Source organism: Euprymna scolopes, chromosome 15, assembly GCF_053919585.1.
Source record: "Euprymna scolopes isolate OS-2025 chromosome 15, ASM5391958v1, whole genome shotgun sequence".
NCBI classification, from domain to species: domain Eukaryota; kingdom Metazoa; phylum Mollusca; class Cephalopoda; order Sepiida; family Sepiolidae; genus Euprymna; species Euprymna scolopes.
The window spans coordinates 45,408,036-45,433,210 of NC_136496.1; the positions used below are offsets into that span (position 1 = coordinate 45,408,036).

At 30.9% G+C, this 25,175-nt stretch overlaps 1 protein-coding gene across 1 annotated transcript in view; it reads left to right on the plus strand.

Annotated features, from left to right (window-relative positions):
* The window catches only part of LOC145293806 (cytoplasmic dynein 1 heavy chain 1-like), a 200,546-nt gene that overhangs the window by 55,797 nt on the left and 119,574 nt on the right, over positions 1-25,175 (plus strand). The window contains exons 27-39 of the mRNA XM_080140385.1: positions 6,622-6,745; positions 8,952-9,097; positions 9,332-9,442; positions 9,747-9,956; positions 15,105-15,251; positions 15,461-15,627; positions 17,666-17,839; positions 19,057-19,222; positions 21,324-21,506; positions 22,107-22,307; positions 22,844-23,126; positions 23,225-23,325; positions 24,856-25,015. Coding sequence (XP_079996511.1) covers positions 6,622-6,745; positions 8,952-9,097; positions 9,332-9,442; positions 9,747-9,956; positions 15,105-15,251; positions 15,461-15,627; positions 17,666-17,839; positions 19,057-19,222; positions 21,324-21,506; positions 22,107-22,307; positions 22,844-23,126; positions 23,225-23,325; positions 24,856-25,015 — 2,173 coding nt within the window. The remainder of the gene's footprint in view (positions 1-6,621; positions 6,746-8,951; positions 9,098-9,331; positions 9,443-9,746; positions 9,957-15,104; positions 15,252-15,460; positions 15,628-17,665; positions 17,840-19,056; positions 19,223-21,323; positions 21,507-22,106; positions 22,308-22,843; positions 23,127-23,224; positions 23,326-24,855; positions 25,016-25,175) is intronic.

Genomic DNA, 25,175 nt, shown 5'->3' on the forward strand with positions numbered 1-25,175 from the left:
CCTAAAAGGAACAAAAATCGAAATAGCTGATCAACATAAATTTTTGGGACTTAATTTTGACAAAAAACTCTTCTTCGTCTCTCACTTGAAATATTTGTTTTAAATATTTTAAAACTCTACAACGATGAAAGGTTATAGCAAATAACTGAGTGGGGATCAGGCTGCTCATCACTCTTAAGAACCCTGATAAGAACCAAACTAGATTATGGAAGATTCATATATGGTTTAACCAGAAAAAGTTACCTTAAAACTCTAGATTCTATCCAATCACACAAGATGAAGACTTGCACTGGGCGCATTCAAAACCTATGAACCTCCACTAAAATTGAAACATGAAAAATTAGGCTTACAATATTATCTAAAACTAAAATCAACCCCCCAAAATTCTGCCTATCAATGCACTTTCAATCCCAACTACACACATCTATTCAAAAAAAAAAAAAGAAAATGCAATTAAACCCTTTGGTCTCTACATGGAAGAAACAATAAAACCACTTACAGACAACTCAATAGATCAAACCAGCATCCACGAGGAAAATCTACCAGAACTCCCACCCTGGCTGTTAAATAAACCTAAAGCCATATAGACCTGACAATATATCCTAAATCCAATACTCACCCTGCAGACTATAGAGAAAAACTAAACAACATTCTGGATACTTAGCCAAATTGGACACACATTTACACAGATGGTTCCAAAGATCAAAACAAAGGGAGATGTGCTGCTATTTCAGAAAACACTATTCAGCAGAAAAGGTTACCAAATAACTCCTCTATCTATAGTGCAGAAATTACAGCCATAAACCTGGCTCTAGATATTATCATCAACCAAAACTCCAAAAACTTTATAATATTTGTAGACTCATTATCAGTATTAGAAGCAATAAAAAATCAAAAATTAAACAATCCCCTACACATCAAACTGTTACAAAAGATCCATTCTATCCTGGAACACAAAACTTCTTTTGTTGGATTCCCAGTCACTACGGTTTCCGTGGAAATGATAAAGCTGATATGGCAGCCAAAAATTCCTTAAAACTACAAATAAGCAACATAAAGGTCCCATATACGGATTACAAACATTCAATAAACATTTTTATCACAAAGAAATGGCAAGAAATTTGGAACAATTGCCAAAACAACAAACTCTTCCAAATTACCCCTATACTTAAAAAACTCTTCTAGATACCAGAAAATCACGTAAAGAAGTCATCTTATCACGTATCCGGACAGGACACGCATACATAACTCACTCCCACATACTAAAAAGTGAAGAACCTCCCAAATGTATACCATGTCACGAACCTTATACAGTGAAACACTTTTTACTGGACTGCTATGATCTCACATAAATTCGTCAACATTACTACAAGGCTACAAGTTTAAAAGAACTCTTTAATAAAGAAAATCCTAAAACCATTCTAAATTTCTTAAAACAAGCAAATCTTTACCATAAAATATAAAAACCATCAAATAACAAACTATACCAAAACATTGGCCGAATATACCCAGCGAAAATCGATTCTGAAAGTATCAAAAATTTAAATCTTGTATACAGCATTAAATGACCCAAAGAAGGTTGATATGCTGGTTAAACAAACAAAATTTCTTTCGTTCACTCAGTTTCTGTTGAAAGTCAGGTATATTTTTGATGATAATGAAAAATATTTTCTCCCTCTATTGGATGTAATAACCAATTCAAACTTGTGTTAAATTCACATCACACCTTAATTTTGGAATAAATTTTTGAGTAAGCCAGATACTAAAACAGTCAAGTTCTGGTAAAAATTTCAATGACCTACAGTCTTCAAGATTAGTTGATAAGGGTTGGAAAAAAATGTGCTTTTTTTATAAGCTGTTTTATAAGAAACTGGTAATAGGATAGTAAAAATCTTAAACTTCTAGTACTATCTCAAGCCAAGAATTTTTATTGAGAAACTTTTTAACCCGCAAAAGACTGAGCAGTTATTTTGACCCAACTTTTTAAACTTTTGTTTATATTTTCCTGAAAACGTGATTTTTTTTTCGCTCTGATTTCTATATAGCTTCCTGAATATTTCTAACCTATCATAAAGTGTCAAAAAATCATAAATTTTCAAAAATTTTTCTCCAGGGATGTTCTTGGGGGTAATCCCTATCAAACTTTTTAGAAATTCCAAAATAAAAGTGACCTAAAATAAAAGTGACCTAAAATAAAAGTGGCCTAAAATGATCAAAATACAAAATTTTATTGCTTTTCATGATGGGATACTTAAAACTACATGAAATCTATTTGAAAATATAAAAATGTTAATTAAAGTAACAAAACTTGATGAAAAAAATCGGTTTTCCTGTAAATCACTGCACATCTACAAAATGCAAAGCACTGCTAATTTTTGTTTATATGTCATCTAAGAAGGTTAAGTAATGCAAAAGATATAAAATTGTTTCAATTTCTTATGTTTCTGGGGTTTAGACACATTTTTTAAATTCTGGGTCAAAAGAACTAGATGACTTACGAGGCTTGCTCTATTGGTGTTCAACTCAATTTGCGTGTCACAAGTTTGATTATAATCAGTGCAAGGGACTTGAGAATCTATCAGACTTGGAGCAAGGAATTGTTGAGACATTGTTGTGGAGAGCTGGACTGAAAGAAAATGAAGGTGAACTTATCAACCATTTGCTTCCATCACAAACAATAATTTGGAGATGTGTTTGAGTGTAGAGCAAAGACCACAAAGAATTGTGGATTTTTACAACACAATAGGTCACAGGTGAATGACCGATATCTTTGCAGATGGCAAAAGATCTGAAGACAAGACGATATAATGTAACACCAGGTCACTTCCTTTGTCGTCAGTGCACAAAGAAATATGTGAGCCTGACAGTTGACACAACGTATCCCGACTACGAACCTGTGAATTCTGTGAAAACTTCACAAAAAAACTTGAATGCGAGACTAGTATCCATGGATGATTCCTCTGTAGTTCCACAGTGTTGCTTCTCATAGCTGAGTTCATAGCATCAAAAAGAAGTTAGAACAAATTGTTGAAACATTCATGGTGATAAAGTTGGTATTGACGAACTGACTGTGCCCAGTGAAACAGGCATCAAAGAAAAAGCAGCAGAACTGGATCAATTACATTATCTGGCGAAAGAGAAGTTAAAAAGCGCTTCAACTCCTGATCAACTCCAAATCATGACATTTGCTCCTGGTTTTGTGCATATAGCTACAAATTCTTCAAGGTGTCTGAGTATGTTGTTCGAACTGCCAGAGAACTGAAAAGAACAAATGGTATTTTGTCAAAACCTTGCTCTAACAAAGGGAAACGCTTTTCCCCCGAGACAGTCGACCTGATAATGCCAATGTATGAGAATGATGAATACAGCCGCCAAATACCAAGCAAAAAAGTTTTGTTAGTATAGCAAAGGGTGTTCACAAACAAAAACACTTGATAATGTGTTTGTAATTTGCATGATCTGTATGTTGCTTTTAAATACAAGTATCCCGATGTCAAGGTGGGGGTTTCCAAATTTGCGGAGATGCATCCAAAGTGGTGGGTTCTAGCTGGATCTACGGGTACACATTCTTTTTGTGTCTGTAGCATACATCAGAATGCAAAACTTCTTGCATTCTAGCGATGTCGATGCCATTAAGTGAAACATCACTTGCAAAGATTTGATTTCAAAGTTTGTGATTCTTCTAACAAAGAGTGTATGATGGATCGCTGTGAAAACTGCTCTGATAGAAAAGCATTGCAGAAATTTTGTATGAGGAGCTGTATGATATGAATCCTGATGACGAGTTTCATTTTAGTCAATGGGACACAACCAGCCATGCAACATTAACGTATGCAGAATATAAAGATCTGTTGATTGACACCTTTGGTAATCCTACTAGACGATCATATCTAATTGTTCTGGGAGACTTTGCAGAAAACCTTCAAGTTTTAATACAAGATTAAATTCAAAGTTATTATTGGAGCAAGGAATATTGCACCCTGCCCCGATTTACTAGAGATTCTGATCAGCAGCTAAAGCACATTTCATTGTTATATTTCCGATGATCTTGCATTCGTGTATCAAACTCAGACACTGGTTTGAGTTTGATACACGAATGCAATGTCATGGGTGTTGTCATCGGAAATATAACATAATGAAATGTGCTTTATTACCGTACATGAACAAATGATGACTGCGGGGCTCAATATAAAAACTTCAAGAATTTCATCAATTTATGCTTGCATAAGGAGGACTTTGGTATTGAAGGTGAGTGGGTTTTCTTTGCCACCAGTCATGGAAAATCCCCTTGTGATGAAATTGATAGTTCAGTAAAACGCAATGTGTCTAAGCAGTTACTCTAAATAATCAAATCTTTGATTATAAAGCTATGCTTGCTATCTGCCAGATGTCTGCTATCCGTTTCTTTATGATCAGTAAAGAAACCATGGAGAAGTTGAGAAAGTCGCTTGAAGCAAGGTTTTCCAGTGCCAGGAACCAGAGCTAGTCACCTTTTTGTACCATTGCCAACATCACAAATTGGCCATAAGTTGTGCAGTGAGGATGAACTATATATTGATATTCATGACTTCAACTTGCCATCAATTCTTTATATCTCTGACATCACACCAATGCAATATATAACCTGTATTTATAACTCTTTCTGGTGAGTTGGTATCGTGAATGAAATAAATGCAGAGGAAGGTGATGTAACTGTCAAGTTCATGCATCCCCATGGACCATGCAAGACGTTCAGTTGGCCACAGATTGATGATACATGGTTTGTTCCCATCAAGAAAATTCTTTGTGTTGTATCCCCAACAACATGTACTGGAAGGACATACACAATAACTGACCAAGAATATCAAAAAACCATTTCTGCATTTCAGTGGCATAAAGAACACAACAGCATGTAAATGTTGAATGCTGACTTTGGTTGAGAAATCCACTATTTTCTGAATACCATTTCACTACAACTGTTTTATCTTTAATGGACGCCTGTTTGAAGATGAAATTTATGAAATTTGGCATGAATGGCCACTCCCCTGATTTAATCCCCTACAAATCGAAACTGGTTACTTCCCATTAAGGTACTTCTGGGAATAGTTCAAGTTTGTTTTTGTGTATGAAATTGTTCGCTGAGAGGGGCCTAGCTAAAACAAACTGTCCTTATCAAAATTGCAATGTTTTGTATAAGAAAAGGGAACAAAGGGGTGGAGGGAGTCAAAAAGGCAGAAAGTGAGTGTACATAGTTTTTGAATGGTCTCAAGACTTTTTCAAAAGTCTTTACTTTCAACAATATGAGTGAACAAAACAAGAACTTTTAACCATTTTTGGTCAAGACACAATTTAATGTGCGAGATAAATATACAGAGAAAGCCTGGGATGTGAGTTTAACATATCTAAATTGATTATCACATCCAATAGGGGGAGGGAATATTTTTCATTATCAAAAATATACCTGACTTTCAACAAACTGAGTGAACGAAACAAAATTTTAACCATTTTTGGTCCAGAGACAATTTATTATGTGTAAAAAAAAAAATATATGAAAAAAGTAGTGCGTTACCATACCAGCCACACCCTTTCTTTGATTTTGGGGCACATGTGGAAAAATCCAAAAACCCTTAATATCTCTATAAGGCTTCATTTTGGAGAAAATCTGACGCCATTTTTGGATTCCTTGGGTCAAAAAACTTATTTCAGTGAATTTTCAGGGCTATACGATCTTTCAATCAGAAAATATTCAAAGAAATGCCATCACAAAATTGTCGCCCAAACACAGCATCATGCGCCTAACACGAAAACAAAAAAGGCTTTAAATCGGAAACCGCTTGGAGTTATGTGCTCAAATTTTCAGGATTTCTTAGTTCCTATATTGTCCATCTGTAGTGCAAATTATAGCCAAATCTATGGATATGGGTGTCAAGCCCTGGATGATTTGACACAAAATGACCCCAAATTATTTTATTTGGTGATAGTTTTTTTTTTTTTTTTTTTTTTTTTTTTATGTTCCGAAGGGGCAAATAACTCTGAAACAAAATCGTTGTTGGAATAATAATTCCAAATAAATTTAATTAAATATGTTATCAATATAATTCTTGTTTAAAATTTATTAAATAACGATTTTAAATAGAACACTTATAACAATTCTCTCACTAGAAACATTAACTAAGATACCACTATTTAATAAAATCGATTTTTCTTAATGTAATATGCAATTGAGATGATCTCTTTATTGTATCTAGTTTGCAAGAATCATACTATACATAGACTTGAGTAAAGTAAGGACTCTTTTGTATATATTAATCAAATTGTGAACAAACAACTTTCCTAGTTAAATATTGTATTCAATGAATTTCTGTTTGTTTCCAATTGTTTTTGAGAATACAGAAAACAATTTCATTGAAAGTTTTTTGCAAACCTTTTCCCTACTTGCTTTTATTCTATAATTAGTATTTTTCTTCAAAAACTAAAATATACTAAAACTTTATTACAAGTTTCATCTGATTTAAAAATAACCCTGGATCTAAAAAAAAAATTCTAAAATATTATTGAAAAATATTTAATTCTTTTGTTTATATTTCTGACTGTAGTTTGGAGTTAACCGATTTATTTATGTATTTTTTTTTTTTTTTTTAGGGTGATATGAGACCAGATGAGGCATTGAAAGCCTTGACTATATTCGAGGGTAAATTCACGCGTCTTAAGGAAGAAAGAGATAATGTTTCTAAAGCTAAAGAAGCCCTTGAATTGGCTGAACCAGGTAAATATTGAGCTTTTGTCCCCCCATCCCCTAATATAATTTGTTTGATTTATAAAGATAAAATATACTTCTATAAAATCAGTGTATGAAAGATTCAATTAGCATAGGTGAGAGTTCTCAACAATTTTTAGTTGAAATCTTTTTTTTTTTTTTATTCAGTACTATTTCGCTGAATTTTATTTCTTTCTTCCTTTCTTTAAAATCTTTTTTTTTTTTTTCATTTCTTCTGTATGTCTTGTCTTCCTTTTTCCCTTCTAATGATCATTCTCTCTGAATACAATTTGATCCATGAAGACTAAGACTTTAAACGATTCATGATGATGTAAGGTAGTTTTGTTTAATCAACGAAGGTCTTTCCTCCTATATTCTCATCTAGTGCCTTTTAATTTTGACTTTCCGAGTTGAAACTGGAGTTGTTTAGGAATTTGTGTGCTGTACTTAACACACACAAACAGGGGAACTAATTTATAAAAGCATGAAAATGTGATAACATTTTCAAAGGAATGAAAGAACTCCATTAAAATTTATAGTCAAAAGTTCAATCAACCATAAACTATACTTGATATTGGAATAAATATAAATGCTTTAATAGATTTTTTTACTTAAAAGATAAAAACATTACAAAATAAGAATGTTTGATTTTTAAATATAAAATAGTGTTGTTCTTCCCCTTTAATATTTATCAATCAAGACACTATGGTGGCTTAATTGCACTACACAGCAAGTTGAGGATCTTCAAAGATTTTTCTCGTATCAAAACTGAGGGATTATAATCTTATTCGCTCTTATAAACACCAGTTGGCTGTAAGTGATGTCCTGCTTTGATGTTATACGTATCATTAGTAACAATAGCCATATTGTAGATGTAATCTCTGTCACGGCTAATTGTATATCGTCTGCTTTTTTTTTTTTAGCAGCAGTTGTAAGTTCCATAAGTGTTGCATCAACTATCTCTTATAGCATCATCAAACATGGTTGTTGTAGCAACTACGTATGTAGTGCACATATTAAAACCAGATAACTACAAATATTTCACACATTGTAGATTTTACAGATTTATTTTTTGTTTACTTTTTCTCTTCAAAGAATGGCAGACCTCATTTTATACTTACATAAATATAGAAATAAGCCATAATTGTGATGAATTGCCATAGAATATGAAGCATGACAATGCTGTTAGTGTCATTATCATCTTTGCTATTGCAGCGTACAGCTATTTTTTAATTGTACAAGCTCTAGGAGTTTGATCAAAAGGTTGATCCTGGAAGTTTATCATAACAGTAATAAAACTTGTTAATCATATCAGAAAACCTGCTTTTCTACAGAATTCGCACAAAACTTTTGCCTTGAAAAGGCCTTATTTCTATTATTACCTTGAAAAAATGGAAAATGTTTTGAAAGGCCTTGAAAATTGCATTCTTATGTCCAGTAAAAACGTGTCGGAATATTAAAAATAAAATCAAAATAAAGTATTACTAAAAATACCATTAAAATATGTTTAAAATATTGAAAATAAAATCGAAATTGTGGATATAAGAGTTACGTACCTTTATAACAAAACTTCCTCAGGATAAAGGGACGTAACTTTTTTTTTTTTTTTTTTTTTTTCAATTATCACAATTTTTTGTACTTTATTTTCTTTTTTTATTACCTATTTTCCCTTTCATTTATAATTGAATTTTTTTGAAGTGGAGGAGTGGTGGTGGTCATAAATAAAAATCTCCTTTTGTGGACCGGACTCTCCAATGGCAAATCCCCCCCCCCCCCCCAAAAAAAAAAAAAGAAAATTGTGATAACCTAAAGTGAGATTGGCCGGTCTGAAAAATAAATGGATGAGACAGTAGCCATCTTGGTTGAAAATTTAAGTCGGAAAAAGAGCTAATATTTGAGATGAAACAAAACAACTTAAAAACAACAAAAAATGATGCAGGTAATTTGGAAAATAACTTTTATTGACTATGATAACATTCATTGGTTGTATATTTGATTTTTTTACCACTTTTTCGAATCACTGTAAATTGTAAAACAAACCCAAAATTTTGTTTCGAAAACTTGAATTTTGTCTGGAGAAGGCTTTGAAAAACTTTAAAAAGTCCTTGAAAATGGACGTTGAAAATCTGTATGAACTATGCTCTGAGTTTTTTGGTGGTGGAGGCATGTTGTCTTGATTCAAATGTATTTTTTCCATTTTACGTGTTAATTTTAGGCCATGAAACTATCAGCGATGAAAAGATGCGTGTTGCACATGAAGAAATGCAAGACCTCAAGGGAGTTTGGACAGAACTCTCTAAAATCTGGGAACAAATTGATGACCTCAAAGATAAACCCTGGCTTTCTGTTGCTCCTAGGAAGGTGAGTTTTAACAGGATTAAAAAAATTATTCAGATCACAAAAAATCTTGCCTTTTTATTTTTACTTATATATATATATATATATATATATATATATATATATATATTTACTATGTCAATTAAAATTTGGAATTTTGAGATTTCTAAATTTTAATTCTATTTGAATTTTCTTTTTTTTTCTTTTTTTCTTTTTTTTTTCTTTTTTTTTTTCTTTTTTTTTTTTTTTTTCTTCAAGCTCCGTCAAGGTTTAGATGGACTATTGAATCAACTGAAAGAGCTTCCTGCTCGCCTGAGAGCTTATGCCTCATATGAACATGTGAAAAGAATGTTACAAGGCTATGCAAAAGTAAGTAGGCTTATGTTTTTATAATTTTATGTTAACAAAAAAGTTTATCATGTAAACATACAGTAAAGAATTCTGATTTTAATTGAATTTTTGGATTATTTTCACCTTGTTGAAGCATTACTTTTTTTTTTTTCCAATTCTTAAAAACTCCTGTATCCTTGTTAATCTTGTTTACAAGATATCAGGGCAATGTTTCTTGATATCATGGCTAAAAGTGAAATTAACTGAGAATAAAGTGATCTCAAAATACCCTTTTATTAATTCTTGTTCTGTTTGTAAGAATTTTTGAAATTGTATTTTATAGGTTAATCTCTTGATTGTTGAATTGAAATCCGAAGCCTTGAAAGAACGCCATTGGAAACAACTGACTCGCCGTTTAGGTGTTAGCTGGACACTCTCTGAGCTTACACTGGGTCACGTTTGGGATGTTGATCTCATGAAAAATGAAGCCATTGTACGTGATATTATCAGTGTGGCTCAAGGTGAAATGGCGTTGGAAGAATTCTTGAAACAAGTGAGTGGAAATTCTTAATTCTTTTTGTAACTTTTAAACAAAGTATGTATAGTTGAAGCGGAACATTGTTTCATTATTAAGCATCCCAATATCATATTTGAATTTGTGTAAAGAAAATGTGTGTTTAAGAATAATGAACAAACAGTACATATTTTGCAATAAATGAACACAATGAAGCACTAGAAAATTTGAATTTGTTTTCATTTCTCAACTAATGAATGATTCCACTCCAAAAGAAATATCTTATACAATTCGTTGAAAATCCCACCATTTTGAATTATGTTGTGAAGTAGCTACTTGTGTGCTGGTATTGCATGCGAAATCTGATTGACAAAATCTCAATGTCAAAGCCCAACCTAGAATTCCTGATAATACATGAAAATGATGATAGCAATATTAATATGAAGATCAATAATAACAATAAATTTAATACGACTACTATTACTACTAATATTAGTAATATTATAGATAATAGTAAGAATTGAAAGTAATAATAATGTTAATAGTAATACAAATAATGATACTACTGGTAGTAATAACAAAGAAAAATAATCATGAAAATAATTGTTACACTAATACTGACAACAGTAAAAATAATAGAAATAGAACAAAAATACTACTACTACTACTACTAATAATAATAAATCAATAATATAAAATATGAAGAATGGTAGAAAATAATTGTACTATTAGTAAAAATATTAGCAATAATAACTACTAAAATCATCAACAATAAAAAATATTAGTAAAAATATTAGCAATAATAACTACTAAAATCATCATCAACAATAAAAAATATTAGTAAAAATATTAGCAATAATAACTACTAAAATCATCAACAACAATAAAAACTAAAAAATAACAACCAACAACAACAATGATGATGATGTGTAACTGAATAACTTCCAAGTATGAGTTAGTAGAAAACGTTGTTAGGCCAAAGTGGACTTGAGATATAAAATGCTTCTTGTTTTGGGTTGTTTAACACTTATTGAAACTACCCATGTTAAGAATAGCTATTGTCCATACTGAAATAAAGCATATGATTTAGAAAACTGTTAACATAGGGGAGTGTTGGCTGTTTACAATATCTTTTTATTAAATGTTATGTGAAAGTACAAAATAGTTTTAAAAATACTGGTTTGTAGTCTGCAAAAAATACCTTTTAAATTAATAAAACTTAACGTGTTTATTTTTTTTTGTATAAATAAAAAGATAGATATGAATCTTGGTATTAAAAAGAAAATATTCTTTTGAATAAAATAGTTTCTTTATATATATACAATCAGGGGGCTCACAAAGTTCATAAAAAAATGCTGTGGTCATACCTTGTAGTGAGTGCCTCATGATAAATTCAGTGTTTATATCTTTTTTAAATTATTAGGTGAAAGTACAGATTGATTTTAAAGACTGATTCATATTCTGCAAAAATACATTTAAAATAAATAAACCCTAATGTTTTTTTTTGTTTTTTTTTAATTTTATTTTATTTTTTTTATTTTTATTTTTTTTTAAATAAAAATATAAGTATGAACCTTGTTATTTTTAAAATAACAAAAATTCTTTTTATACTTTTCGGCTGTGTATGCTTTTAGTGTCAAATTACTTAATTCTCTACGATTATTCAATGTGTATATTAATGATTATAATAAATATATGCAATAGCTTCCATGCCCTAGATTAGTGTATTTTTTAAATTGAAACTGCATAAGCACCATATTTTTTATGAATATTTCAAAATAATTATTTACAAATCTTAATTTTTAGTGGAAACACATCAAAGAGATAGTGTCCTTCTTCCCAAGTCACCAAAAAGTAAAAAAACCCAAAAAATACATTCAACTTATGACTAAATAATTTATTTTTAGAAATGTTTTTGAAGAATTTGTTTATTGAATGTTTTAAATTATTTACAATGTTAATTTATTTGGGTAAAATGTAAGACCAAAGAGTACACATTTTCAATGAAAAATTGTTAAACTTTTTTTATCGAAAAGACAATGACATATCTTAAAATGTAAGTGAATTATCCGTATATGCGTTAAAAATGTCAGGTGGTAGTATGAATCTCATTTTTAGTCTGTGATTTTAAAATGTGGTGTTGCAGTTATCAAATGTATTAGATAATGCCTTTGTTTAATGTAGCAAAATTCATTAATCAGCAAATCTAAAATAAGAACTAGCAGACAGCCAATGAAATCACGAGAAAAGTAAAAGATAAAGTATGGAGGAGCAGTTAGTATTTACCTAAAATCATGAAGGCTGAAAATGAAATAAGTTATTGCCGATAAGTTAATACTATAAAATATTTGCACTGGTGAATTATGGAAGTTAATACTATAAAATATTTGCACTGGTGAATTATGGAAGTAAATACTATAAAATATTTGCACTGGTGAATTATGGAAGTTAATACTATAAAATATTTGCACTGGTGAATTATGGAAGTAAATACTATAAAATATTTGCACTGGTGAATTCTGGAAGTAAATACTATAAAATATTTGCACTGGTGAATTATGGAAGTAAATACTATAAAATATTTGCACTGGTGAATTATGGAAGTAAATACTATAAAATATTTGCACTGGTGAATTATGGAAGTTAATACTATAAAATATTTGCACTGGTGAATTATGGAAGTAAATACTATAAAATATTTGCACTGGTGAATTATGGAAGTAAATACTATAAAATATTTGCACTGGTGAATTATGGAAGTTAATACTATAAAATATTTGCACTGGTGAATTATGGAAGTAAATACTATAAAATATTTGCACTGGTGAATTATGGAAGTAAATACTATAAAATATTTGCACTGGTGAATTATGGAAGTTAATACTATAAAATATTTGCACTGGTGAATTCTGGAAGTAAATACTATAAAATATTTGCACTGGTGAATTATGGAAGTAAATACTATAAAATATTTGCACTGGTGAATTATGGAAGTAAATACTATAAAATATTTGCACTGGTGAATTCTGGAAGTAAATACTATAAAATATTTGCACTGGTGAATTATGGAAGTAAATACTATAAAATATTTGCACTGGTGAATTATGGAAGTAAATACTATAAAATATTTGCACTGGTGAATTATGGAAGTTAATACTATAAAATATTTGCACTGGTGAATTATGGAAGTAAATACTATAAAATATTTGCACTGGTGAATTATGGAAGTAAATACTATAAAATATTTGCACTGGTGAATTATGGAAGTTAATACTATAAAATATTTGCACTGGTGAATTATGGAAGTAAATACTATAAAATATTTGCACTGGTGAATTATGGAAGTAAATACTATAAAATATTTGCACTGGTGAATTATGGAAGTTAATACTATAAAATATTTGCACTGGTGAATTCTGGAAGTAAATACTATAAAATATTTGCACTGGTGAATTATGGAAGTAAATACTATAAAATATTTGCACTGGTGAATTATGGAAGTAAATACTATAAAATATTTGCACTGGTGAATTCTGGAAGTAAATACTATAAAATATTTGCACTGGTGAATTATGGAAGTAAATACTATAAAATATTTGCACTGGTGAATTATGGAAGTTAATACTATAAAATATTTGCACTGGTGAATTATGGAAGTAAATACTATAAAATATTTGCACTGGTGAATTATGGAAGTAAATACTATAAAATATTTGCACTGGTGAATTATGGAAGTAAATACTATAAAATATTTGCACTGGTGAATTATGGAAGTAAATACTATAAAATATTTGCACTGGTGAATTCTGGAAGTAAATACTATAAAATATTTGCACTGGTGAATTATGGAAGTAAATACTATAAAATATTTGCACTGGTGAATTATGGAAGTAAATACTATAAAATATTTGCACTGGTGAATTCTGGAAGTAAATACTATAAAATATTTGCACTGGTGAATTATGGAAGTAAATACTATAAAATATTTGCACTGGTGAATTATGGAAGTAAATACTATAAAATATTTGCACTGGTGAATTATGGAAGTAAATACTATAAAATATTTGCACTGGTGAATTATGGAAGTTAATACTATAAAATATTTGCACTGGTGAATTATGGAAGTAAATACTATAAAATATTTGCACTGGTGAATTATGGAAGTAAATACTATAAAATATTTGCACTGGTGAATTATGGAAGTAAATACTATAAAATATTTGCACTGGTGAATTATGGGAGATTGAGAGAAGAAAATAATGACAATAAGTATCCTACTACCACATGCAAATGACTTGCTTTCGAAAGACTCTCCTCAAAAATATAGGAATTTACAATATTGAATAAGATCAACTGATAATAAATGCAAAACATGCATCAGATATTGGCATGTGAACATATTGAGTTTATATAGTGCATTTGTGTTTTTATTGACATAAATCGTGGAGGAATCGTCCCTATTTTATTATAGAGATGATTAAAAAACTTTGGATGTATTATTGACAACATTCATTCATTGCGCAAGTAATGTCTTATCAAATAGTAAAGATGAATAATTATAGTGATTGTGCGTTTTTGTATATTGAAGATTGAACATGGTCTGTATGTGAAAAATAAAAGTATTCTGTAAGAGTGATCTTTTTTTTTTTTTTTATATAAAAAAATCATGGTAGTTTTATAATATAGATTTTTTTTTTTTTTTGTAAGTAAAGATGGTTTACTGAATGGAGGAATAAGAGCTACTATGTTTTTTTTAATGTTCGGCAATAATCAAATATTTCACAAATAGGTTTGGAGTTAGTCAATCAAAACACAGAAAAACAAGTTCCTAAGGTTGAGGAAGCAGTCCGTACTGAGAAGTTGTGATCGTTGAAAAAAATATTTCAGAATTAAAAAAAAAAAAAAAAAAAATGAAACAATAACGGCATGAACCGGGAAAAATTTCCAATGAAGTAAAATTTCCAGTGATTGATTGAAGTAGATATTTTTGAGTAAAAAAGTTACACCCACTTCCTATGACTGATTCAAGACCAAAAACTTAACTTTTTGTTTAATATTATACATCTTTTAAAATTCAATATATTTGCAAATGTCTTTTACATTGCAAATCTTTAAAATGTTTTTCTGTTAACTTTAAATGTTTTAAAACTAATATTTTTATTTAATTATTTTATTTATTTTTTTAAGGTGAGTGAAGTTTGGCGAAGCTATGAACTGGAATTGATCAGTTACCAAAACAAATGCAGACTGATTCGTGGTTGGGATGACCTATTCACCAAAGTAAAAGAGCACATTAATAGCGTCACTGCTATGAAGCTTTCACCTTACTTTAAAGTAAGTACAGGCACAAAATATTACGTTAATCTTGTTGATATTTCATTGAAGCCAATGCTGAATGTTTTAACATTTTAATAAATTACATTTATTTATGATTTACACAAGATCATATTTTTTTCGTAGTGAATATTTTTTAAAGTTGTATGTTTAAAAACAAAACAAGTTTTTATAATTTAGGATTAAAACTATTTTTTCTTTTTATCTAGCAATTTGAGGAGGATGCTTTGTCTTGGGAAGACAAGCTGAATCGTATCAATGGTTTATTTGATGTATGGATTGATGTCCAAAGACGCTGGGTATATTTGGAAGGGATTTTCACTGGTAGTGCTGATATCAAGCATCTTTTGCCAGTGGAAACTACAAGATTCCAAGGGTAAGATAAATATCTATTAATATTATATGGCATAACCATGTTGACATGCTAGTTTTCATTAAATCACCAAGGTTGAGCATCATTGGGCCTAGTTAGTATTGGATGGGTGACCGCTTGGGAATACTAGGCACTGAATGTAGCACAGTAACACCTACACAAAACCAACATACAAATATCTGTGCATGATGTTGCCAAGCTAATAAAAAACCTTGATTCCAGTAAATTCCAATTATAGTGCTGAAAAAGCTTCAACCAGAACTAGCGCTCATACTTACAAAGCTGTTTAAGCGTTGTCTTAAGGAGAATTGCTTCCCAACACCCTGGAAAATCACATTGGTATGTCCTGTATTTAAGAATTCAGGTGATCAGACATCTCCCTCTCAGTACAGACCAAGAAGTCTCCTGTGCGTCATGAGTAAGTTACTTGAATCTGTTAAATAGAGAAGTAGTCAACCACCTCAGCAAAAATGACCTTAGTGACATGCAATATGGTTTCTGTTCTGCTAGATCTACAGCAGATGTGCTTTCAGTTATTTCTCATAGGATTAGCGAAACTCTCAATGGAAGCTTCCTTTCTAGAGCAATTGCTTTTGACATATCAAAGGCCTTTGATAGGATATGGCATAAAAGTTTATTTCACAAGATCTCCAGCTATATGTCTTCTCAATTATTAAATCATTTCTCTCTGATAGGTTCATGAGTAGTGGTTGATAGGCAGAAATCAGAAGCTCATAGTATTAATGCTGGAATCCCTCAGGGGTCGATTCTGGGTCCAACTCTCTTCCTGATCTACATTAATGATTTTCTAAATCTCATCCTTAAATCATTCGTAGACATTTTTGCTGACAACACTACCATCTATGGCAACACATCAAAGGCTGTAAATCACCAAGTTCTCTCTTCTCTGATATTGAGCATGTGGTACAATAGGGAAAAAAGTGGCTGGTTACTTTTAATGCATCTAAAACCAAGCTTCTATCTTTGCATCATCAACGTTCTGATCCCCATCTGGTATCAATTGAAATGAATGGCTCTCGTCTTAGGGAGGTTGCATGTTTTGACAAGCTTCTGGGCTTGACCTTTACTCCTGATCTAAAGTGGAATACTACATCAAATCTGTTGCCAAGGTCGCTGGAAAAATGATGCGATCCTTCTATTGATCCAGTAAATATCTACCTGCTGATGCAATTCTCTACCTATATAAGAGCCAGGTATGTCCCAGGATGGAGTATTGCTGTCACATCTGGGCAGGAGCTGCTAGGAAGATCTTATCCTGCCTTGACAGAGTTCAGAATAGACTTCAGAGCCTAGTGGGGATGTCATTTTCTCTTCTCTGCAACCTCTTTCTCACAGAAGAGATATTGCAAGCCTGTCTCTGTTTTATCATTATTTTCGTGGCAAGTGCTTGTCTGAGCTCCAATCTATGGCCCCCACTCGACAAACTTTCGCAAGAAATACTCATTTGGCTGAAACCACTATCAATAATTTCCCCTACTCTTTATCTGTACCTAAACCTAAACGTACATTCCATGAACAAAGCTTCTTTCTTAAAACTGCACGCCTGTGGAACTCTCTTCTGTTTACCTGCTTTCTAGGTGACTACAATATGGCCGTCTTCAAGTCCAATGTGAACAAGTTCTTGATGAGCCATTCCCTTTAAGTAATCCAAATTTACACTTCTAATGATTACTATGATATTGTCCTTTTGACCACTAGGCAATCTTTAATCCTTATCCTCGAGTGGCATCTGAGCCTTGATAAGTGGTGATTCCCTTGTAAAGAAAAAAAAAACATCAAAATGGATTGTGGTTGTGCTAAATATAGACCATTCTCTATATAATGTTTATTCACATATTGTTGATGGCATGATGTCAACCAAAGGTTAATGAGTACAGAAATTATATATATATATATATATATATATATATATCAAAAATAAAACGATCAAATGCCAAATTTGCTGTTTTTCTTTTTTGTATATATAAAAATATTAGATATTTTATGCATGATTATTAAAAACCCAATTCATTTCTTTTAGGGTCAGCACAGAATTCCTTGGGCTGATGAAAAAAGTTACTAAATCTCCATTGGTTATGGACATTGTTAACATTCCAAATGTCCAACGACAATTAGAAAGACTTGCTGATCTCCTTGGAAAGATTCAAAAAGCACTTGGAGAATACCTGGAGCGAGAAAGAGCATCTTTCCCAAGGTAATTTTTTTTTTATTAAACTTTAAAATCTTACCTATTGGTGTTCTAAAAATAATGACCAAACAAGTAACTAAAATGAAAAAGCAATCATTATACAACAAAAAGCCGATGGTATTTTAGTAAAGGCAGGTAGTACTTTTTTTAAATGTAATTCTTTAATATATCTAGGTTAACGCTCTTAATTCATTGTTAGACGAATGTGGTATCACACAATTAAAACAATAATTCGGATTGGTTTGTAAGATAAGCCAAGTAAAAATAGAAACTAATACATGATAGAAGAATCAAGAATAATAATTTTTAGTTTTTTATTGAAATTTTATGTTCATGGAGTAAACGAAATATTTTTTATTCAGTCTGATGTTGTTTCTGGTAGATTAAATAAAATTTCCAATTCATGGAGTAAATAAAATACTTCAATGTCACTCAAAATGAAAAAAAATCAGTTCATTCATCATAGATATGTTGGTGTTTCTTGTTTAGAGATCTCGAGCTAGTGAACCAAGGAATGTAAATAAAATGTTTACAACTATTTAAAAAAAAACAAAAAAAAAATAGTGATTTTTTTTTTTTTTGTTTTTTGCTGTTGAGTAAAATTTCCTATTTTTTATCTTGCTTCACTTTTTAGCAAGCACGTAAATTTAAAATAAAATGAATAATGGTGAAAGACCAAACAACTTATGTTTGTTACAGATTGTCATCTGTGAAGGTGATGGCCAAATGGTGTTGACTGAAAGCTGTTCCTCTTGTTTTCCCCTCCGACTAGGGTCTTTAAACTCTAACTGATTTTATAAGAGTTTTTAAGAAATTTTTAATGTGTCAAAATTTAAACAAAAAATAAGTCTTACAGATGTTTTTTGAATTTTCTTCAATTCAGTTCTGTATTTGTTTAAAACTATAACCTTCACGATAGAAATATCTTATTTTTTTAAATATTTTTTGTGCAGAATTGATGATAAATTTTTATTGTGGCAATAATAAAAAAAAAATTTATACATTAAAAACTTAAAAGAAAAAATTCATTTTTGACATAGTTTGTTTTTTATAGATACACATCCATAATTATGATGAATCGAAAATTAAAGTTTTCATATGAATTTTATTAACGATAGAATAGTGAACTTTGAAAAAGTGGTAAATCTAGACAAAATCATTTAAAGAATGTCCACAAATGTTTATTTTTTAATTTTACATTTATAACTTTTCTCCATTTTCAGATTCTACTTTGTTGGTGACGAAGATCTCTTGGAAATTATTGGAAACAGCAAAAATGTGACTCGTCTGCAGAAACATTTCAAGAAGATGTTTGCTGGGGTATCTAGCATTATCTTAAATAATGACAACTCACTTGTGACAGGTCTAACTTCCAAAGAAGGTGAAGAGGTATGTTTACTTTTTTTGTATGGGTTTTCTTTTAAGGTGGCATTTTAATTTTGTTTAGTTCATCATAGCACTATATATATATATATATATATATATTTTTTTTTTTTTTTTTTTTTCAGTAAAGTCAATTATCATATTGGTCCCCTGATTTATCTGAGAGGGATCTGTTTTCAGTGGCGTCCGGATGATTGCCAGATAACCGTCCATTAGTTTTTCCTGAAATTTTGCCACAAATTGTATTTCATTAAATAGATGTGCACAGTAAAAAAAAAAAATGTTTTTGCAAAAGTTCCCATTGTGCTCGAGATCAAAAATGCCCCAAAATGACCAGAAATTATGTTTTGCCCCCTAATTTTTGATCTATCCATTAGATTTTTCTGAAACTTGGCCAATATGGGGAGCCCATTGTTCTTAATATAAATCCAGTATGGGTGACCCTGGCAAAATTCTGGTTCGCGTCCCTAGGGACTTCTAGTGCTAAAAACGTCCCTTTTTATGGCTCTTTGTCTCATATTTCTCAACAAAAACGTAATATGTCTGACTATAAAGTGTTTTTTCACGGCCAACTAAAATATACATGTGTTAAGGCCTGAAACTGCACTGTTTGCCTATTTTCACTGGGATTCAGCATTCCCAGGAGTTCAAAAGTGGTCACAAATGCCCCAAAATTGCAAAAAATGACACTTTTCTACCATAACTTTTGCCCCATCCATTAGATTTTTCTGGAACGTTTGCGAAAATGTGAAGGCAACATTGGCCCGTCACACTTCTCACATCATTTCTTCACTATTTTTTGTGGCATCATCTCACGTGCAACACAAGAGTAGGGGCCACGCATGTGCAGCTTGTTTTTATTTTAACATCTTAGGATAATGGAGAAAGTTTAATGTGTGATTATTTAATATCAAAAAATGGCATTCTGGATGGAACTAAAATAAATATTGGCTTGATCAAAAGTGATTTCTCCAAACTAAGAACAGATACTGATCTTGGCCAGAACTGTATTGTAGCAAATAATTTTTCTAGTTTGGAAAGAATTATTTAAAATATTTGTTTTCTGATAGCTGATCATACTGGTTTTGGCAAAGACAGTTCTGTATCATTTCTGTAGGTGGCTGACATTAAATTTGATTTATGTTACTTAAGTGTGTATCTGCCCTGGCAAAGATGTCATCTGGAGCTGTAGAATAACACTCATTACACAACTCTGTATCGTTAGCTGAAATTCTTTATTTCATTTTAATCTTGTGATTCTTATTCACATTTTAAGGAAAAAAGAATTGATTTTTTAAAAAATCTTTTTTGTATATCTGTTCATATGCTAATCTTTTGTGTATCTGTTCGTATGCTAATCTTTTGTGTATCTGTTCGTATGCTAATCTTTTGTGTATCTGTTCGTATGCTAATCTTTTGTGTATCTGTTCGTATGCTAATCTTTTGTGTATCTGTTCGTATGCTAATCTTTTGTGTATCTGTTCGTATGCTAATCTTTTGTGTATCTGTTCGTATGCTAATCTTTTGTGTATCTGTTCGTATGCTAATCTTTTGTGTATCTGTTCGTATGCTAATCTTTTGTGTATCTGTTCGTATGCTAATCTTTTGTGTATCTGTTCGTATGCTAATCTTTTGTGTATCTGTTCGTATGCTAATCTTTTGTGTATCTGTTCGTATGCTAATCTTTTGTGTATCTGTTCGTATGCTAATCTTTTGTGTATCTGTTCGTATGCTAATCTTTTGTGTATCTGTTTGTATGCTAATCTTTTGTGTATCTGTTTGTATGCTAATCTTTTGTGTATCTGTTTGTATGCTAATCTTTTGTGTATCTGTTTGTATGCTAATCTTTTGTGTATCTGTTTGTATGCTAATCTTTTGTGTATCTGTTTGTATGCTAATCTTTTGTGTATCTGTTTGTATGCTAATCTTTTGTGTATCTGTTTGTATGCTAATCTTTTGTGTATCTGTTTGTATGCTAATCTTTTGTGTATCTGTTTGTATGCTAATCTTTTGTGTATCTGTTTGTATGCTAATCTTTTGTGTATCTGTTTGTATGCTAATCTTTTGTGTATCTGTTTGTATGCTAATCTTCAAAATTCTTTTTCAGATCATATTCACCAATCCCGTATCAATTGCTCTTCATCCAAAAATTAATGAATGGCTAACTTTGGTCGAGAAAGAGATGAGAGTAACTCTAGCCAATTTGTTAGCTGCTGCAGTACAGGGCGTCAGCTCTTTTAAATCTGGAACTGTTGATTCAGAGTATCTCAAATGGGTTGACCAATATCAGGTAAGAATTACCTAGATTGACCACATGTTTAAATAAGAAAAATGATGTGTAAGTTTAAAGGAAAATTAGGTTCTTATTTTGACTTAATCAAAAATAGAGAAAAATCTTTGTATGTGCCTGTTATGGAATGAAGATGTCATATTCCCAAAATCACGTAAATTGATAAAGTAGATTTTTTTAATGGAGAAAATCAAAATTTACGCTTTTAACAATTCAAGTTTTAATTATTTTGAATATAAACAATCTTGGTAGTCGAATTGAGTTATACTTTAAGATCTTTCTGGAGATCTATTTACATTTAAAAAAGAAATAGAAATATCTTATCAACTCTTAAAGAAAATATAAATATTAGATTACTTGAATGTTTAAAATAATATACCTATTTCTATGTTTAAGACAATCTGTAAGCAAAACTTAATTTTGTGTTACATGTTATATTTGACACGTGCATAAATAATGATCTGGTTAAAGTTGTGTGCTACATTTTTTATTTTTTTATATATTACCTTTTCTAAATGGAATCTCTGAAAATTTCTTTATATTGTTTTTATAATAGAAATTAAAAAGAAAATGTTTATATTTCCTTTTTCCTCTCAATAGGCTCAGTTAGTAGTACTTGCCTCTCAGATTTCCTGGTCTGAAGGTGTTGATGCTGCACTTCATGCCATAGCCAACAGTGGCAAAAATGACATGACACCATTGAACAATGTACTGGACACTGTTCAGTCCACCCTGAATGTTCTTGCAGATTCTGTACTCCTTGAACAACCACCCGTTAGACGCAAAAAACTTGAACATTTGGTAAGTAATTGTTATACATATGGAATTTTCCCCATTAATTTTTCTATACCCTTTTTTAAGGTATTCTACAGTAAGACCCCTACTAATTATGTTCCCCATACATTCACTGTAATCGTTAGTTTTTTATTATCTGTAATAATCATAACTTTTGTTATTTCTGTTGTATAACATTTATTGAAATGATAAGCAATTATATTACATTAACTTTTAATGCAGTGAGTTAAATAAGAAATCTGAAAATATCCTAAATTGTAACTTTTTTCATCTTAAAATTTTTTCTGGTACAAAAATGGGAAGATATTTCCTAATTTTTCCCAAAAATTTCCCATCTGAAAAAAAAAATTATAAAGTAAGATATTTTAAAGTTGCATTTTCTTTGGTTTTTGTAAATCTTTTTAAAAGTATGTCTTGAATTTAAAATAAAATCAGTCTTTAGATCAAAAGCTCTTAAAAAATTAAACAAGTGAATTCATGAAAAAAATGAATACAATTACATCATGCTTTAATGCTATGAAATTTTTTTGTTTGAATTCTAGATAACCGAATTAGTCCATCAACGAGATGTGACAAGAAATCTGATCCAAAACAAGGTTAATGGGCCAAAATGTTTCCTTTGGCTTTGCCAAATGAGATTCTACTTTGATCCCAAAAATACTGATGTTTTGCAACAATTATCAATCCAGATGGCTAATGCTAAATTCAATTATGGCTTTGAATATTTAGGAGTGCAAGAAAAACTTGTACAAACTCCACTCACAGATCGTTGTTATCTGACTATGACTCAAGCTTTAGAAGCCAGACTTGGAGGATCTCCATTTGGTGAGTTTTTTGCTTCAGTACTTTTTAAAAAAAAAATCTTTTTAATGAAAAAAATGGGAAAGTAAAAAAAATAATACAAATCCTGTTTGATATTTTAGGTCCTGCCGGTACTGGTAAAACAGAGTCTGTAAAGGCTTTGGGTAATCAGCTGGGTCGCTTTGTGCTTGTCTTCAATTGTGATGAAACCTTTGATTTTCAAGTAAGTAAATCCAGCAATATTTTTGGAAAATGTCTAAAAAAAATTTTTGCATGACTAAAAACCTTGTATTTCACCATTTATAGGCAACATGCACTCATGAAATGCTGTTTATTCAATTTTTTTTTTTAAATTTGTAAAAACTAAAAAATTCATTTATTTAAAATCCTCATCTTTTATAGTTGTTTTATTACGTTTCGGCCAACTTATTCCTCTGGCCTTCAAGTGTTAACTGCGAAGAGATAGGAACTCCAAATCTTCTAACTGCATTCTTGACAATTACTGTCTTCCATAGTTATTTTTTGTCTCACTGGCTTTGGGTAGGATTGAAACCGCTATCTTCAAACAATGCTCACCTGGAACCGTATAGATTCAACGTCTCTATCCATTGCACCACAGGCCCCAAAGGTCGATCAAGGTTGGATATTTTGGTCTTATAAATCCATGTTTACCTCTGATATTCCATTGTCGGGTCCGTACCAAATAGTATATATTATTTAATTAGAATGTTTATTGAGATAAGTATTAAACATTCCAACGTTGAATCTGTACGGTTCCAGGTGAGCATTGTCTGAAGATAGCGGTTTCAATCTTGCCCAAAGCCGCCCAGAGGCTTAGTTGGCCAAAACATGGCGAGATGAAAAGCGACTATGGAAGGCAGTAATTGCTGAGAATGCAGTTAGGAAATTTGGTTCCTATCCAGTCGTGGTTACCACTTGACGAAGGCCAGAGGAATAAGTTGGCTGAAACGGGGTGAGACAACAACTGAGGATAATAGTCCGCAATAAACTCATCTCAAACATTCCAATTAATTAAATAATATAAACTCCAAAATGTCTAAAAGTCGCCTGAAATCTCATCCAAATGTTGCTTAAATGCAACTGTTAAGTAAACAAGTAATTTTATTCTAATTTTTTATGAAATGTAAATTAATTTTGCAACTTGTAAATTGATTTAATAGAACATTGTTTTTCTTGTTATGCAAAATCATTTAGCGTTAACAGAATATATTTTTTATGTAATCAATACTGTAAAGATGAGATTGCAATCTGTATTGCTCACCACCTCTATAATAGATTGTAGCCTTGACAAGAGATAAAACTTAACAACATTAACAATATACCAAGTTGTTGGACAGTCGCAAAGATCTTACTCAAGATTTTCAATATACAATGCATTTGAGGTATCATACACATTGTGTATCCAACTAAATTGAAAAACACACCATCTATGCGCCATGCAATATCGCTAGCATCATAGACTTTTGAAAAGGAGACTACTGGTCACATTCTTTGCCCTGAGGAGAAATTCATCTGTAAGTTAGCGCAGAGATAGCCAACTGATTAGAACGATAAAGAGTTGATGACTTTTCGGTGTTTGTTGCTGCACTCAAGAACAACTAAAGTATCCCGAGGATTCAGCTACCAATTAATTGAATTCTTCATATGAATTAAGAACCCATAATGTATGTTATGTTCGAAATAAATACTTAATTTTAATATTGAAATGTGATATTTTGATTAATTATTTTAGGCAATGGGACGAATTTTTGTTGGTTTATGCCAAGTCGGTGCTTGGGGATGTTTTGATGAATTCAATCGACTTGAAGAAAGAATGCTGTCTGCAGTTTCTCAGCAAATTCAGACAATCCAAGAAGCCCTGAAAGAACAGTCAGTGACAACTAAAGGAAAAAGTAAGTAAAATTATTTTTCTAGAAATTATATTAGTTGAAGAATGATTTTGAAATTTATATTCATTATATTACATGGAAATGACTTTAACCTGAATTTTCTAAAATTAATTTTAGAATCAATTTACAGTTTGTATTTTGATTTTTCGGATAATTTTTTCAT